The sequence below is a fragment of the Mesoplodon densirostris genome, chromosome 18 (assembly GCF_025265405.1).
Source record: "Mesoplodon densirostris isolate mMesDen1 chromosome 18, mMesDen1 primary haplotype, whole genome shotgun sequence".
Lineage (NCBI taxonomy): Eukaryota > Metazoa > Chordata > Mammalia > Artiodactyla > Ziphiidae > Mesoplodon > Mesoplodon densirostris.
The window spans coordinates 53280388-53296789 of NC_082678.1; the positions used below are offsets into that span (position 1 = coordinate 53280388).

At 42.5% G+C, this 16402-nt stretch overlaps 1 protein-coding gene across 7 annotated transcripts in view; it reads right to left on the reverse strand.

Moving 5' to 3' along the window:
* The window catches only part of MYO1D (myosin ID), a 348552-nt gene that overhangs the window by 152261 nt on the left and 179889 nt on the right, over positions 1-16402 (reverse strand). For all 7 annotated transcript variants that reach the window (XM_060082677.1, XM_060082679.1, XM_060082676.1 and 4 more), the window contains exons 17-19: positions 8519-8742; positions 4495-4639; positions 3250-3354 (exon numbers count right to left, since the gene is read on the reverse strand). In XM_060082677.1, the coding sequence (XP_059938660.1) occupies positions 3250-3354; positions 4495-4639; positions 8519-8742 (474 nt within the window). The remainder of the gene's footprint in view (positions 1-3249; positions 3355-4494; positions 4640-8518; positions 8743-16402) is intronic.

The following is a 16402-nucleotide window of genomic DNA, read 5'->3' on the forward strand; positions in this document are numbered from 1 at the left end:
TGACAAAAATTCTGATGCATCCTCATCTTTTTCCTCTGTCTCTTTTCTCTTTATCACTGGCTTTAAGCAGTTTTGTCATGTTGTGCCTTGGTATAGTTTTCTTCATGTTTGTGTTTGATGTCTGTTGATGAGTTTATAGTTTTCATCAAATTTGAAAAAATTTCAGCCATTATTTTTTCAAATATTAAAATATTTTCCCTCCTCTTCTCTCTTACAGAGACTCCACATGCACTTATATTAGGCCACCTGAAGTTGGCTCATGGCATCCTAATATTCTGTTCTTTCGATGAAGCATCTCCCCCCGCCCCCCCCAACCCTGTGTATTTCATTCTGCCGTGGAAGCATGGAGTCTTAACCACTGGACTACCAGGTAAGTCCATGTATTTCATTCGGAGTCTTAACCACTGGACCACCAGGTAAGTCCATATATTTCATTCTGGGTAGTTTTATTGCTATATCTTCAAGTTTACTCTTCTTCTGCATATGTCTGAACTGTTAATTCCATCAAGTGTATTTTTTTAAACCTCAGACACTATATTTTTCATTTCTATTCATAAAATAATCCATATTTTATTAAAACAATTGTTTTAATGACCTTGTCTGTTAATTCTATAATCTGTGTCAGTTCTGGATCAGTTTGATTGATTTTTCTTCTCGTTTTAGGTTATAGTTTCCTGCTGTTTTGCATGCCTGGTAATTTTTGATTGGATGCCATGCACTCTGAATTTTATCTTCTGAGTGCTGGATATTTTGTATTCCTGTAAATATTTGAGGGCTTTGTTCTGGGACACTGTTAGATTACTTGGAAACAGTTTGGTTCTTCTGGTGATTTGCTGGGTGGGATTAGGGCAGTGTTTAGTCGGGGCTAATTATACCCCACCACTGAGGCCAAGATTCTTGTCAGGATTCTACCCAATGTCCCATGAATCATGAGGTTTTTCCAGTCTGGCTGTGGGGACAGGCACTGCTTGCAACCCTGTGTGAGCACTGGGCATTGTTACCTCTAATTCTTTGGGTGGTTCTTTCCCAAGCCTTGGGTGGTTTCCTCACATACATGTGCTGAACTACTCAGCTGAATACCTGAAGTGGACCCTCTGAAGATCTCTGGAGTTCTCTCTGTGCACTCTCTCTGCTCTGGTACTCTGCGCTGCAAACTCTGGCTATCTTAGTATCTCCCAGCTCGCAGCTCTGTCTTTCCAGTTAGGGAGCCTACCAAGCTCTGCTTTGGCTGCCCCCTGCTCATGCCACAGATCAGAATACTCTCCAGGAAGTAAACTGGCTAATTGTAGGGCTCACTTCATTTGTTTCTCATCCTTCGGGGATCACTGTCTTTCCTTGCTGCATGTGCACTGTATTTTTTTTTTAATTGAAGTATAGCTCATTTACAATGTTGTGTTAATTTCTGCTGTACAGCAAAATGACTCAGTTATACACATATAAACATTCTTTTTTATATTCTTTTCCATTGTGGTTTTATCCCAGGATATTGCATATAGTTCCCTGTGCTCTACAGTAGGACCTTGTTGTTTATCCATTCTATATGTAATAGTTTGCATCTGCTAACCCCAAACTCCCAGTCCGTCCCTCCTGCATGTGCACTGTCTTGAAAACCACAGTTTCACATATTTTGTCCTTTTGCTTTTTTAACCTTTATCCTTTCATTCATTTTAGTAGATACACTGCATTCTATTGTGTTCATACATGATTATTTATTAATCCAATCACATACTGATGCTTACTTATGTTTTTTCACCCAGTTTTTTGACTGCTACAATGTATGAAACTATTCATATATCTGTCTTTGGATATATGTGTAAATATATTGCAGGATAAATCCTGAGTTATGGAATTCCTAGATAAAGTGGTCTGTGTATTTCATTTTATTTTTTAAAATTTATTTATTTATCTATTTATTTATTTATGGCTGCACTGGGTCTTCATTGCTGCGCGCGGGCTTTCTCTAGTTGCGGCAAGCGGGGGCTACTCTTCGTTGTGGTATGTGGGATTCTCATTGTGGTGGCTTCTCTTGCTGTGGACCTCGGGCTTTAGGCGTGCAGGCTTCAGTAGTTGTGGCTCACAGGTTTAGCTGCGCCGTGGCATGTGGGATATTCCCAGACCAGGGCTCAAACCCGTGTCCCCTGCATTGGCAGGCAGATTCTTAACCACCGTGCCACCAGGGAAGTCCTGGTCTGTGTATTTAAAATTTTGATAAGTACTGCCAAATTGTTCATTCAAAAGGACTGTATCTTATACTCCTACCAGTAGCATTTCCCTAAACCCTTGAGAATACTGGTTGTTATCAACACTTTAAAGTTTGCTAAATTTATAGTTGAAAAATAATATTTCACTATTTTGATCTGAATAATACTGCAATTATGTACTTTTTGAAGATGTGATACAAAACAGCTCTAAAATCACCTAAATCTGGACCTTTGTTATAAGTAATTCTTTGATAATTTTCTTAATTCCTCCTTTGGAATATTGGCATATTTACGTCAATATCATTTCTGGGGTCAATCTAGGCAATATTTTTCTTAAATTCACCCATTTCACTGGTATTTTTAAATTTATTTGCATAATTTTTCAAAATGCTCTTTTACAATCATCTCAATTTTCCCTCTATTTTTTGAAAACAAGTGTTTTAAGGTTTTAAACACCAACTATATCCCTTTCCTTCCACTTTCCAGCTTCCATATTTCCACTTGCTCAACTGCTCTCATCCCCAGGTAAAAAATAGTCCTCATGTGTCCTGCTTCAGATAAGCAAATATAGTCATAGCACATAATTCCCCTCCACCCCACTTCCAAGTCTCACTATGTCCTTCTCCCTTTTCCAAATTACGTTTTCTCCCCATTCCCTGTTTTTAAAAAAAATCATAATAAAACATGTATAAGAAGTACTGAATGACCGTTAAATACAAGCCAGACCAGTATGCTATAGACAAAGTGCTATGAAAGATGCATGCAGTAAAATACAAATTCCTGACCTCAAGGAGATTCCCCTTCTCCTGTCTTAAAAAGAAATGGCTACCAAAAATATTCACTTCCCTAATTAGTCTTTATAGCCTAACCCCAAACTTGTAGTCACTTAGCCATTCCATCAATGCCCCACCATATACACAGGTAGAGCTCACTGATGATGCAGCCAGTTACGTACCTATTTTTCTGTTTTACTGGGGTCATAGCTAAGTCAGTTTCACCTGAAATCAGTCTTTTCTTTCCAAGGAGGTCTGTTTCAAGCTTGCCTTACCTTTCGGACATGACAGGAAAAGAGGACGTTCATGTATTTGTCCTTCCGTTTCAGTTCATTCGCAACGGGGACGAAGGTGCCTGAGGTCTGAGGTGTATCTGGCTTCTGAAAGAAAAAGGAAACATGATAAAATGAGTATGCTTAACATTTTATTTTATTTTTTTAATTAATTAATTTATTTTTGGCTGCGTTGAGTCTTTGTTGCTGTGCACGAGCTTTTCTCTAGTTGCGGTGAGCAGGGGCTACTCTTGGTTGCAGTGCGCAGGCTTCTCATTGCAGTGGCTTCTCTTGTTGTGGAGCATGGGCTCTAGGCACGCGGGCTTCAGTAGTTGTGGCATGCGGGCTCAGCAGTTGTGGCTCGCGGGCTCTAGAGCACAGGTTCAGTAGTTGTGGCGCACGGGCTTAGTTGCTCCGTGGCATGTGGGATCTTCCCAGACCAGGGATTGAACCCATGTCCCCTGCATTGGCAGGCGGATTCTTAACCACTGTGCCACCAGGGAAGCCCTGCTTAACATTTTAGATGAGAAGGCAGTCTTTTACTGCTTTATAACTCTACTCACATAACTTCACACATGTACTTTTTACCTCCCCATCCCAGATGATAAGCTACTAAAGGGTTATTATAACACCAACGATCCTAGAATATTTTAAAAATAGGGAATGGGAGAGAGGGTGAAATCCAGCTTTGGGAATAATTGATACAAAGGTGGTAATTAAAAATAGGTGCTGGGGCCTCCCTGGTGGCGCAAGTGGTTGAGAGTCCGCCTGCCGATGCAGGGGATACGGGTTCGTGCCCCGGTCTGGGAGGATCCCATATGCCGCGGAGCGGCTGGGCCCGTGAGCCATGGCCGCTGAGCCTGTGCGTCCGGAGCCTGCGCGTCCGGAGCCTGTGCTCCGCAACGGGGGAGGCCACAACAGTGAGAGGCCCGCATACCGCAAAAAAAAAAAAAAAAAAAAAAAAAAAAAATAGGTGCTGAATTATGCAAGGGAAGGTTTAAATGATCGAAGCCAGATTATTGAATGTACCTAATTCATATGGATACAAGACAGAGAACTCTCTTTAAAGTGAGGGAAACATCAAATATCGTACACTGAGAAGCAATAAAATCTTTTAGTTTAGTATCTCATAGAAATTTAGTTTCTGAAGGTGTCTTAGTCTTTCTACAAATACTTGGAGAAAAATTCTTCCCTTTCTTTGTTAAGGGAGCAGCAGGAGTGGATTCCACTTTGTCCTCCTGGACTTACCGAAGCAAGATAGTTGCCCTCCCAGGCCCTCTGGAGCCCAAGGTCAGCCCTTTGACCCTTCAACATTTCCACAGCTGCAACCTTTGCCCTAACCTGGGGCAGGTCTGAAGCAGGTATGGTCTTGATGAGCTGGGATGCTCTCCATCTATAAGTAAACAAGCAAAATGTATGAGACTTTAGAAATAACATCCCATTCATTCTCAAAAATAACTGAAGCAGCCACTAAGTAGAATTAAATTACTTGCGTGCTACCCTAAAAAAAGTAATATGCCTCCAAAATATACATAGAACATGTTAAAATACACATAGTTGTATGTGGACAGAGATTTTTTGTAGAACTTCCTTTGCTGTTTGTGTGTTTTGGAAGCAACCAGAATTTAGTGATACGTGGACTCTCTTATATCTATAGTTAGGGTGTAGGAACTTTGGATTCATCATTTATTCATTCAACAAATGTTTTCTAGGCACGTACTAAACTTCAGATGCCATTCTAGGGAGTGGAAGCACAGCAGTAAACAAACAGGTGAAGGTCCTTTCTGCTAGGTGCTGATATTCTAGACAGCAGAGACAGACAAGATATAACCAATGCTTAAATACACAGTATGGATGATGTGATTAGTGCTATGGAAGAAAATAAGGCAAGGCAAGGGGGACAGGAGTGCAGCAGAGGGAAGGGCCAGGGAGCAGGTGTCAGTCACAGAGGGTGGTCTGGGAGGCACCCGATAAGGATACGTGAGCAGGAAGTGGAGGTGCCCGCTGTATGGATACTTGTTCCAGGAAGAGAAAACAGTGCATGCAAAGGCTCTAAAGTGTGAGTTTGTTTGGTGTGTGAGAGGACAAGCAAGGAGTCCTGGCAGCTGGAGCAGGGGCCTGGGGGAGGGGAACAGGAGGGGCTGTAAGAGGGAGAGCCGGGGCCAGGATCCACAGAGCCCAGGGGGCCCTGTGTCTGGTCAGCTTGTCCCCTCTTCACTGTCCACAGGGGCCCAGGACAGGGTCCACAGCTGACCGACTCCAGAGACCCATGGCAAACAGCTGTGCTGGGGAACGCGGACCCGAGCCACCCAACCTGGGGGTGGGTACAGCACACGCTTCTCATCCTGATCACGCAAACTGCCATCTTTAAACATGCGTAGACGACAACAGCTGCCGCCCGAAAAGTGAGCAGCCTTGACCACGTGAAGAAGCTGGGGGTGAGGAAGGCTCCCAGCCTTCCCAGGATGAAAAAGAATTACTAGGAGGAGTGGGAGCGAGGTGAAGTACGATTAGACACACACGAAGGCAGTAGAAGAAAACAAGACCCCACAATCACAGCAAAATCCTTTAACACACTTCTCTCAGGATTCCACAGATCAAAAATGCAAGAATAAATGAAATACGATACAGTGACTAGACCAGGGGTTGGTAAACTACAGCCTGTGCCAAACACGGCCTATAGAGCTAAGAATAGTTTTTACGTGTTTAACCAAACAAAATAAAATATGTGACGAAGACCATATGGGAGCCCACAAAGCCTAAAATATTTACTATCTGGCCCTTTACAGAAAACGTGTGCCTTTGAACTAGATTAACACAGCTGGCAAGATTCATTCAATGTGTGTGTGTGTGTGTGTGTGTGTGTGTGTGTGTGTATGTGTGTGTACAGTCAAGACACAGAGCAGATGTATTATTTTCAAAATGCTCATTGACTATAAGCCCTAAGAAGGCTGGGACAGTATTTCACATCTTTCTTGTTTGTCACTGTATCCTTAGAACCTAGGTCAGTGTCTGTGACACAGCAGGTGTTGAGTAAATACTTGCTGAATGAATAAACTGAGTTTTACAAAAAATAATCAATTCTAGGCCATACGTAAAACCTCCAAGTCTAAAAAAGAAGACTGTACAGGTTACAGTGTGACATCATCAAAATCAGTAATTCTTTGCAGCCATTAAAAATATGACATAGGGCCTCCCTGGTGGCGCAGTGGTTAAGAGTCCGCCTGCCGATGCAGGGGATACGGGTTCGTGCCCCGGTCTGGGAGGATCCCATATGCCGCGGAGCGGCTGGGCCCGTGAGCCATGGCCGCTGGGCCTGCGCATCCGGAGCCTGTGCTCCGCAACGGGAGAGGCCACAACAGTGAGAGGCCCGCATACCGCAAAAAAAAAAAAAAAAAGAAAAAAAAAAAAATATGACATAGATCTTTATTTATTGTGATGGATAGGTCTCCAAGACTTATATTTAAGTAAAGTCATATAACCATACATAGAGTCCTCCTTGTGGAAAAAAGAGAGGGAAAAAAACCCAAATGCATACACACTCACAGTATAAGCACACATTTCCATAGTACTTATTATGCGTCAGGCACTATCTGAAATGCTTTCTACATATTTACTCATAATACTTTCAACAACCCTACGAGCAGGTGCTATGATTATGGCCCTTTTACAGACAAGAAAACTGAGGCACAGAGAGGTTAACTCGTTTGCCCAAGGTTACACAGCTAGTCAGTGGCAGAGCTAGAATATGAACCCAGGCTCCAGGGTGTGTGTCCTTAACCACTGTATCATGCTTCTCTTGTGTGTGTATGTGTTTGTAAGTGCATAGACAAAGATTTAGAAGGATACAAACTAATTGTTAATGGGTGGTTATCTTAGGGGAAAGAAATAAAATGGGGAGAGACAAGAGGAGGTATGGAGGATTTCAACTTTATATCCTGTAAACTTTTATATTATGTCACTTCATTTACTTAAAAAAATTTTTTTTGGCTGCACCACGTAGCATGTGGAATCTTAGTTCCCCAACCAGGATCAAACCCATGACCCTGCAGTGGGAGCACAGAGTCTTGACCACTGGACCTCCGGGGAAGTCCCTATGTCACTTCAGAAACATGAGCATGTATTCACGTATCATTTAATCACTTTTTAGATTATGTCAAAAATGCAGGTGACAGAGGATACAATTCATGAAAAAAAAATTATCTGTTCAGTAAAAAGGCTGCCAAGATTTACAGCTAACATTTATAGTATTGCATGGGAGAATGGAGGGTTGGGGTGCTTTTGCTTTCAATAATGCTCTACTGTTTTATTCTTTTCCTTTTATGAGCAATCATTTTTTTAAAAGCAAATGAGATATGTATTAAAGAGTTTTCCTTGCATGCATTTTCTTTCTTTTGATATCTGCCATTCAATACATTGATTTACTTTCAATACATCAATTACATCAATACGTTAATTAGTTCATGGTGTTCTTGGTGGAATACCATAATGCCAAATGACCACATTTGAGAACCATCAGCTTAGTTTATGCGACTAGCTGGCTGTATCTGAGACACAGCTAAACATATCTGGTGCACGCTGTCAACAAACAAGCTCAAAAAACGAGGAGAAAGGAGCTATGAGTAACTACAAAGTCAGATTCAGGGCAGTTTATTAAAAAAATGAAGATTAGCTGGAAAGGTATCAAATGTTGCATGGGCATTAATTAATTTACTTATTTGTTTAAAAAAATAGCTTGCTCTGTAACAGTGTTTTCTGCCTTTTACTTTAAAATCACCTGGAAAACTTTAAAAAGGACCTCCGCTTGGGCTCCGCTCCCCAGCACCATTAAACAGGACTTTCTGGAGGTGGGACTTGGGCATCAGTGTGTTTTATAAACTCCTTGTGGATGTCAGGTGTGGGATAGAGAACCCCTGCTCTGAAAGGATGAACAGACTTCCTAGTGTGAGTGATGTGTGGTGATTTTAATACAGTTATCTTTTTGCTAGTAAAAGAAAGCAGAGACATCATGCTACGAGCTTATCTTAAACTTGGCTTGTTTCAGGCCTTGTGGCATACTGCTGTCTACTGCTAATGGAAAAATAAATGGACAGTTCTATTATTCGGAGGGGTAGGCAAATGCCCTTTGAAAGTGAAATCTACGAAGGTGGAGACACAAGGTAAAAGCAACATCGTGTAGCAAATGGTGGAGCTAATGTCACGGTCTCAGATCCGTACATTTATGTAGTATGTGTACTGCCACGAACGGATGCAGCACATACCAAGTCCTTACCTATTAAAAATAGCCTGGAGGGCTGCCTCGAAACGGCAAAGCACTCTGGGCGGGGCTGGCCACTTCACGTGCTTGCCGTGGTCCTTCATGGTCTTGATGCCATGGAAGCGTCTGGCCACCTCGTGGATGTACGACTTCACTTTGTAGCGCCGGTAGTATCTGATAATCGTCAGAGCTGCCTTGGTCCTCTTGTACCGCATACGGGCCAGGGTGCCCCGCCACACCTTCGCAATAGAGGGGAAAAAAAAGGAAAATGTTGCTGGTTGGCTGAGTAGTAGATCACGGTGAAATCACAGAGGCTCCTTCACTTAGAAGCTCAACCTGGCAATTTGTATGCGTCACAACATCAGCCAGAGCATGTCAGTTCTGCCGCCACCAAGAGATGGCACTAGGGGTCACGGCCGTCATTTTGATTCAGTGTCTAGCGGTTCGTTACCTCCAAAGGAGGCGTGCGCGGAGTCTGAAGCAGAGCCCTGTTCTAACTTTACGGTCGTGTAAAGAAGAAAGCCGAATGCCATTATCTTTGGATAAATATTTTAAGAATGTTGAAAGGAAGCAAGATGAGTCAGAACACAAAGCCATCAGCATCCATAGTTCTCTTATGAAACCTAGCTTTGCACAGATGATACACATTGGCCACTAGTGTAATGTCGCATTGGATGTATGAACTGATTTATACACAGTCTGTGCAGCCACCCTCCCCAGGTAAAGTCCTAAGAATTTAGATGTATTCCTGGAGAAAGGGTAAAAAACAAGTTACTAATATGAATCTGTTAAATTTTTTCAGTGATCAGAAATCAATCAGACATTACGTAAGCGTCTCAGTGCCTGCTTTATCCAAACATGGTGAATTCACAGATACTTATATTTTTTTCAGGATCCCATACTTCTCAACCTCTCAAGTAAAAAGAAATTTGGTGTCATCTTCATTATTGGCTCTTCCCCTAAATATGCTTTCTACCACCAAACGTATTCTTTCTTCCACGGTATTTCCAGTATAAATCCCTTTCTCTCCCTTTCTGCTACTAAAGTCCCAAGACCCCAAACTTCCTCATTGTTTTCTTGGATAAACTCCTCGTACACATCGCCATCACGCTCCAGGTGGTACTCACTGCTGCTACTTAAATGACTGTCCCAATTCTTAGGTGGATGGTACTACTTCCCTCCCTGCCTCTGGCCTCTCAGGACCAAGATATTCAACCTCCAGTTCAAAGCCCACAGTATGGGTTCTCCAGGATCGCTCAGGGTTCTTATATTTCTTCTTAGATCCCCAACTGTGCCCACCACTTTCTCTCAGAAAAACTGGTATGATACCTCTTTTATTCAGCCATTTTAGGTTGGTCTTCATGAAGGCTCCTAAACAGGTACCATGTGCTTGCAAAGCCCTCCCTCTCCAGCCTGCTGTACAAATATGAGGAGGTCATCCACGGACCCCAAAGAGGAACTAATGGGTCAAGAAAAACCATATGTGAGGGAAACATGACACAGGAGCAATTTCTGATGAACCTGGAGCTCACGTATAAACAGAATATAGAAAGACAAAGAGGCGGTGAAAAGTCACTCGTTGCTGCATGTGGCATCAGCACAGTAACCTGTTTTAGTCAAGATGCCTCTCTTCTTGTAGATGAATCTATCACGCACACAGCTTTGTCAGGTCTCCACCCAAGTGCTAAAATAAAGGTCCCTTCTTTAGTATCTTGAAAAACCAAAAGAGTACAATTAGAGGGTAGAAATCTGTGATTCAATTTTTTAAAGAAAACACATTTTTAAAGTTTCATACTGTTTGTTGTTGTTGTTTTTTTTAAGAAGAAGGAAATTAAGACCCCCCCTGGAGCCACATCTATACTGGAAATCAATCTTATAATTTTCAAAAAGTGTTTTGTAAAGATTTTTTATTAAAATGTTTTTGGTTAGACTCTAGTATAATCTGAAAAAAATGTATAAGTAGGTACTTTTTAAGGGGTAGGTTTTTTTTTGGGGGGGACAACCTTTTAGATTTCATCTGTGTCCTTAGATTATTTAGGTTTTGTGTAGTTGAAAAATCAGCACAAAAATGCTATAAAAAAGACAGCAGCCCTTTCCCTTGCCCACCTAAGCCCACCTCCCCATCTCACAGTGTCATTTCATGCCAACTATTTTAACTGCTTCTTCTCGTGGCAGTTAAATACACATATAATTTATTTATATGTAGACACATACATATACACAGTATACACATATGCTGTATAATACACATATACTGTTATTTCTAGGTGGATCCTTTGAGACCCTATCCAAATTACAGAAATGGGTGATTTAGCCGTCCTACCATCACTATTACCTCTCCTTTATAATCCCAATAATAATTACATAAAAAATTTTAAGTCGGGCTTCCCTGGTGGCACAGTGGTTGGGAGTCCGCCTGCCGATGCAGGGGACATGGGTTCGTGCCCCGGTCTGGGAAGATCCCACATGCCGCCGAGCGGCTGGGCCCGTGAGCCATGGCCGCTGAGCCTGCGCGTTCGGAGCCTGTCTGTGCTCCGTGGCGGGAGAGGCCACAACAGTGAGAGGCCCGCATACCACAAAAAAAAAAAAAAAAAATTAAAGTCAATAGTGTTTACATTATTACATTTGTTATATTAACTATATTATTTGGGAGAAAGGAATTTTGTGAGACTGCAGTTATATCATCAACTTTATCCGAAGTCCCTTCGGATTTATTTATTTTTCTAACGTCAGAGAAAAAGTAGCAGTGAAAAACTACGGAGGCAAATGATTTCTATGCAAAAAAATGATTCATGTACTTTCCCTTATAATCCCTTATAAACGGCTACGCTCCCCAGGCCTTTGCGTGGGAGAAGGGCTGTGGTTGATCGTCTCATAAATGGTCTGAAGGTTGGAACTTAAGGTATGAGACAGATCTTCCCGTTTCCCTCTTTGTTTAAAGAGCTTAAACTGTGGGGTTTTTCAAGTCATACAAAGCTTACCCAGCGAGGACTCAGCCTGATGACAGAGTGTCTAAAGGGGGAAAATTAAATGTTATATTCAACAAGCAAATGCTTAATGCTTATCTGATTATGCCTAGAGAGGTTCAGCAAAAATCCAGGGAGCCAGAGGGGCCCTCATTCAACAACATGAACACAGAAGTGGAACCAACCAGACATTACGTGCTTCAGGATCTGATTCAAGAGAGTGGGGGCTGAACCCTGAAGGAGACCTGATGGGATCTGGGAGAGGAAGTTATCAGAAGGCACAAAGCAGGGATCAGGGTGACGGAGAGGGCAAGCAAGTCATTTCTTAGGTGGGGCCAAGGATACAGGCGAACAGAGCGGGTGAACTGGAGGACACACCGAGGTATAAAAAGAGAACATGAGGGCCACAGGTCACACAGCCCTGCTACTGAATTTTAGACGCAATTCCTCTCTTCAGTACCTTGACCCCCTACCTATTTTCAACACAGCAGCCGAGTGATCCTTTTTTTCTTTTTCAATTAATTAATTAATTTATTTTGGCTGCGTTGGGTCTTCATTGCTGCACACGGGCTTTCTCTAGTTGCAGCAAGCGTGGCCTTCTCATTGCAGTGGCTTCTCTTGTTGCGGGGCACAGGCTCTAGGCGCGCGGGCTTCAGTAGTTGTGGCACACGGGCTCAGTAGTTGTGGCTCGTGGGCTCTAGAGAGCAGGCTCAGTAGTTGTGGCGCACGGGCTTAGTTGCTCCGTGGCATGTGGGATCCTCCCGGACTAGGGCTCGAACCCGTGTCCCCTGCATTGGCAGGCGGACTCTTAACCACTGCGCCACCAGGGAAGTCCCCCGGGTGATCCTTTTAAGACCAAAGTCAGATCGTGTCACTTCTCTGCTTAAAACTCTGCCACGGTGCTCCAGCTCCCCCAGAGTGAAAGCCAAAGCCCCTCCCCTGGCCCACAAGGGCCACATGAGCTGGTACTGTCACCGCCCAGCTCCTTCCACTGTCCTCTCCCTGGCTCACTCCAGCCACACTGGGCCCTGCTCTACCCTGCACAGGCCTCCTGTCTCAGGGCCTTTCCTTCTGCCTGGAAGGATCTTCCTCCAGATATCACATGGCTATCTTCCTCACTCTCTTAAGTCCTTGCTCAGCTGTCACCTTCCCAATGAGCCCGGCCCTGACCATCTATGTAAAGAATTCCCCTTGTCCACCCTCCCTTCCTGGTACTCTCCACTCTCTGTAGCATGCTCTATTTTCTTCTCTTGGCTCCAGCACTTAACACTTTACAACACCTGTAATTTACATATGATTGTATTGTTTACGCTCTCCCTCTAATGGAATTTAAGCTCTACTAGGCCAGGGATCTTTGCTTCTTTGATTCACTGATGAATCTCCACTGCCTGGAACAGTGCCAAGGACATAGTAGCCACTCAATAGTATTTGTTGGGTCATATGGCATATACCCTGAGAAAACCGTAATTCAAAAAGAGTCATTTACCACAATGTTCATTGCAGCTCTATTTACAATAGCCAGGACGTGGAAGCAACCTAAGTGTCCATCGACAGACGAATGGATAAAGAAGATCTGGCACATATATACAATGGAATATTACTCAGCCATAAAAAGAAATGAAATTGAGTTATTTGTAATGAGGTGGATGGATGTAGAGACTGTCATACAGAGTGAAGTAAGTCAGAAAGAGAAAAACAAATACCGTATGCTAACACATACATATGGAATCTAAAAAAAAAAAAAAAAAAGGTTCTGAAGAACCTAGGGGCAGGACAGGAATAAAGACGCAGATGCAGAGAATGGACTTGAGGACACAGGGAGGGGGAAGGGTAAGCTGGGACGAAGTGAGAGAGTGGCATGGACATATATACACTACCAAATGTAAAATAGATAGCTAGTGGGAAGCAGCCGCATAGCACAGGGAGATCAGCTCGGTGCTTTGTGTCCACCTAGAGGGGTGGGATAGGGAGGGTGAGAGGGAGGGAGATGTAAGAGGGAAGAGATATGGGAACATATGTGTATGTATAACTGATTCATTTTGTTATAAAGCAGAAACTAACACACCATTGTAAAGCAATTATACTCCAATAAAGATGTTTACAAAAAAACCAGTATTTGTTGAGTGACTGAATGTTTTCAACTTCATCTGGCAAGCCTGATATTGAATCTTCCATTTTTGCTGTCACGTTTTCCACTTTCAAGAACCCCTCCTCGTTCTCCAAATATCCCTTTTAAAAGCATGTTGCTCTTGTTTTACAAAAGCATCCTTCCTCTCAAGCAGATGAATTATGGTTTTACCTTTTATGCTGCTCCCTACATTGCATCTGTTACCTATAAATCCCCTCTTCTCCCGTTTGTCTTGGTCTTGGTCTTTTGAGCTAGAGGCCTTGCTTGAATGTCTGGGGATCCTTGGCTGTCCATTCACTGAAAAGTGAAAAGCCACTTGGAAGCTCTGTATGTGTGCTTTGTGGGTGGTGGACTTCACTACAGGGTGATGAGGTGGGGACCAGCCATCTGTGGGGGACCCCAGTAATGTCCGTACCTTAAACCGTTTTCTCATTGCTGCCAGAATTCTGAGTGAAGGGGGCTGGAGGAAATCTTTCGTACCTAGACTGTCACTTAATTTACTTGATTTCAACATGGTGCCTGACCTCTCTCCTCCACTGGTGCATGGTGTCCCCAAGCCCAGAGTTTCTCTGGTTCAATTTCTTCAGAGTAAACTTCTTGTCTTCTATCAGAATGAGACAGGTAGCTCCTCCAACTTTGTGAGGTTAGGAGAGCTGGGTGTATAATTGCTCTCTTTTTAAAATAATTAATTAATTAATTAATTTTTTGCTGTGCTGGGTCTTCGTTGCGGTGTGCGGGCTTCTCATTGCGGTGGCTTCTCTTGTTGTGGATCGTGGGCTTTAGGAGCGCGGGCTTCAGTAGTTGTGGCTCGCGGGCTCTAGAGCACAGGCTCAGTAGTTGTGGCGCATGGGCTTAGTTGCTCCGTGGCACGTGGGATCTTCCCAGACCAGGGATCGAACCCGTGTCCCCTGCACTGGCAGGTGGATTCTTAACCACTGCACCAAAAGGGAAGTCGCTATAATTGCTCTTTATACAGACTTTCAATCCTTCTACTCCTCCAGCTCCCCCCCTCACCCCTACCTACAGAGGTATCTGGTCCTTCCCACCCTGAATCTTCCTACAGCCCCATGGTTGGGTGACCTGGCTTGCTTGTCTGCAGGCACTTAGATTTCAGCTTTCTCCACCAGCTTGGGGGACTAACCACATGTTCACTTACTTCCAAAATGATGTTGATGCCTCTTTTCTGCTGCTGTTTCCATTATGGTTCTGTTTGTCCTTATGGGTTTCTCCAATTTTCATCCCTTACTGCTGATTGAGGGGTTTTGAGAGGAGTAGATATAAGCACAGTCTGTCAGGTCTAACCAGATGTTTTATAATGCCATCTTAATTCGACCACGTTTTCCTCTTCCTTGGTGGTCAGGCATTTCAAAGCAACATCTGTCAGTAATTAAAGTACAAGATACACTTTGCAAAAGATGTAGGATCCTAGGTAACACTCTGTTAAGAAGTAGGTCAATTACATATCTTCAGTTTAGCTTCAGAAACAAACACAGGTCAGCTTTCTGTTATTCTCTAGTTCTCCATGTTTTTGTTTTCTAGTCATTATGGGTGTTGGGTCTTTTCTGCCTGTTCTCAAACAGCTCCCTGTTGCCCTGAATTGGATATTCTCTTAGTTTCTACAACCGAAATCCTTCAAAATTCCAGCTTCCAAGCTTCCCAGGCCCTCCATGCCTAGGGACAACTTCTGGGAGAAGCATCTTTCTTCTATTTCTAGCCTTAAGTCCTCCATACAGTAATTCTGGCTGAGTTCTGACGGTATATGGTTGCTAAAGAGTTGTGGGGGAGGAGAATTTATTTAGGTACCAGGTTGAACTCTGAGCAAATTGTAAAATACACAAAATCTATCTTTGGTATCCATATCCCATCATATTTAGAATACGACATCCATTTTGGAATATTTCATGATTGATTAACGAAGGAGTTATTTTAAAGGAAGATTCAAAGACAGAAGAAATTTTCTGAGTTATTCCTCTTCAACCCAAATATCTCTATGAGGGACAAAATGAATAAAGACCTGATGTGCTATTTTTAAAATGCTAGTGTGGTACCCATGTTTTTACCAGAATAGCAGGTTAATATGTACCAAGAAGAAACTAAGACCCAGTGACTATAATTTGTAAGTTCTTAGCACAAATTTTGACACAAAATTCCTTGGTTTTACACATAAATTAATAGCATTTCAGATGACCTAGGGGAGAAATTAAGAAATAATGAAATATACTAAGTGAAGTACGGCAGACAGAGAAAGACAAATATCATGATATCACTTATATGTGGAATCTAAAAAAATGATATAAATGAACTTATATACAAAACAGAAACAGACTCACAGACTTAGAAAACAAACTTATGGTTACCAAAGGGGAAAGGTGGAGGGGAGGGATAAATTAGGAGTTTGAGATTAACATATACACACTACTACATAGAAGACAGATAACCAACAAGGACCTACTGTATAGCACAGGGAACTCTACTCAATATTCTGTAATAACCTATAAGGGAAAAGAATGTGAAAAAGAGTAGATACATGTATACGAATAACTGAATCACCTTGCTGTACACCTGAAACTAACACAACATTGTAAATCAACTATACTCCAATATAAAATAAAAATTAAAAAAAGAAATGAAATAACCAGATCTTCAGTCAATAAACAGATGTAAAACCTTCAAATAAAGAGACCCTCCCCGCCAAAAAAAAAAAAAAAAAAAAAAGAGCATGTGTGAGCCTGATCTTTATAAATTATCCTGATGGACTTAACTATGTGCGTGTGAGGTGTAATTTAGAAATGATCATCCCTGAGC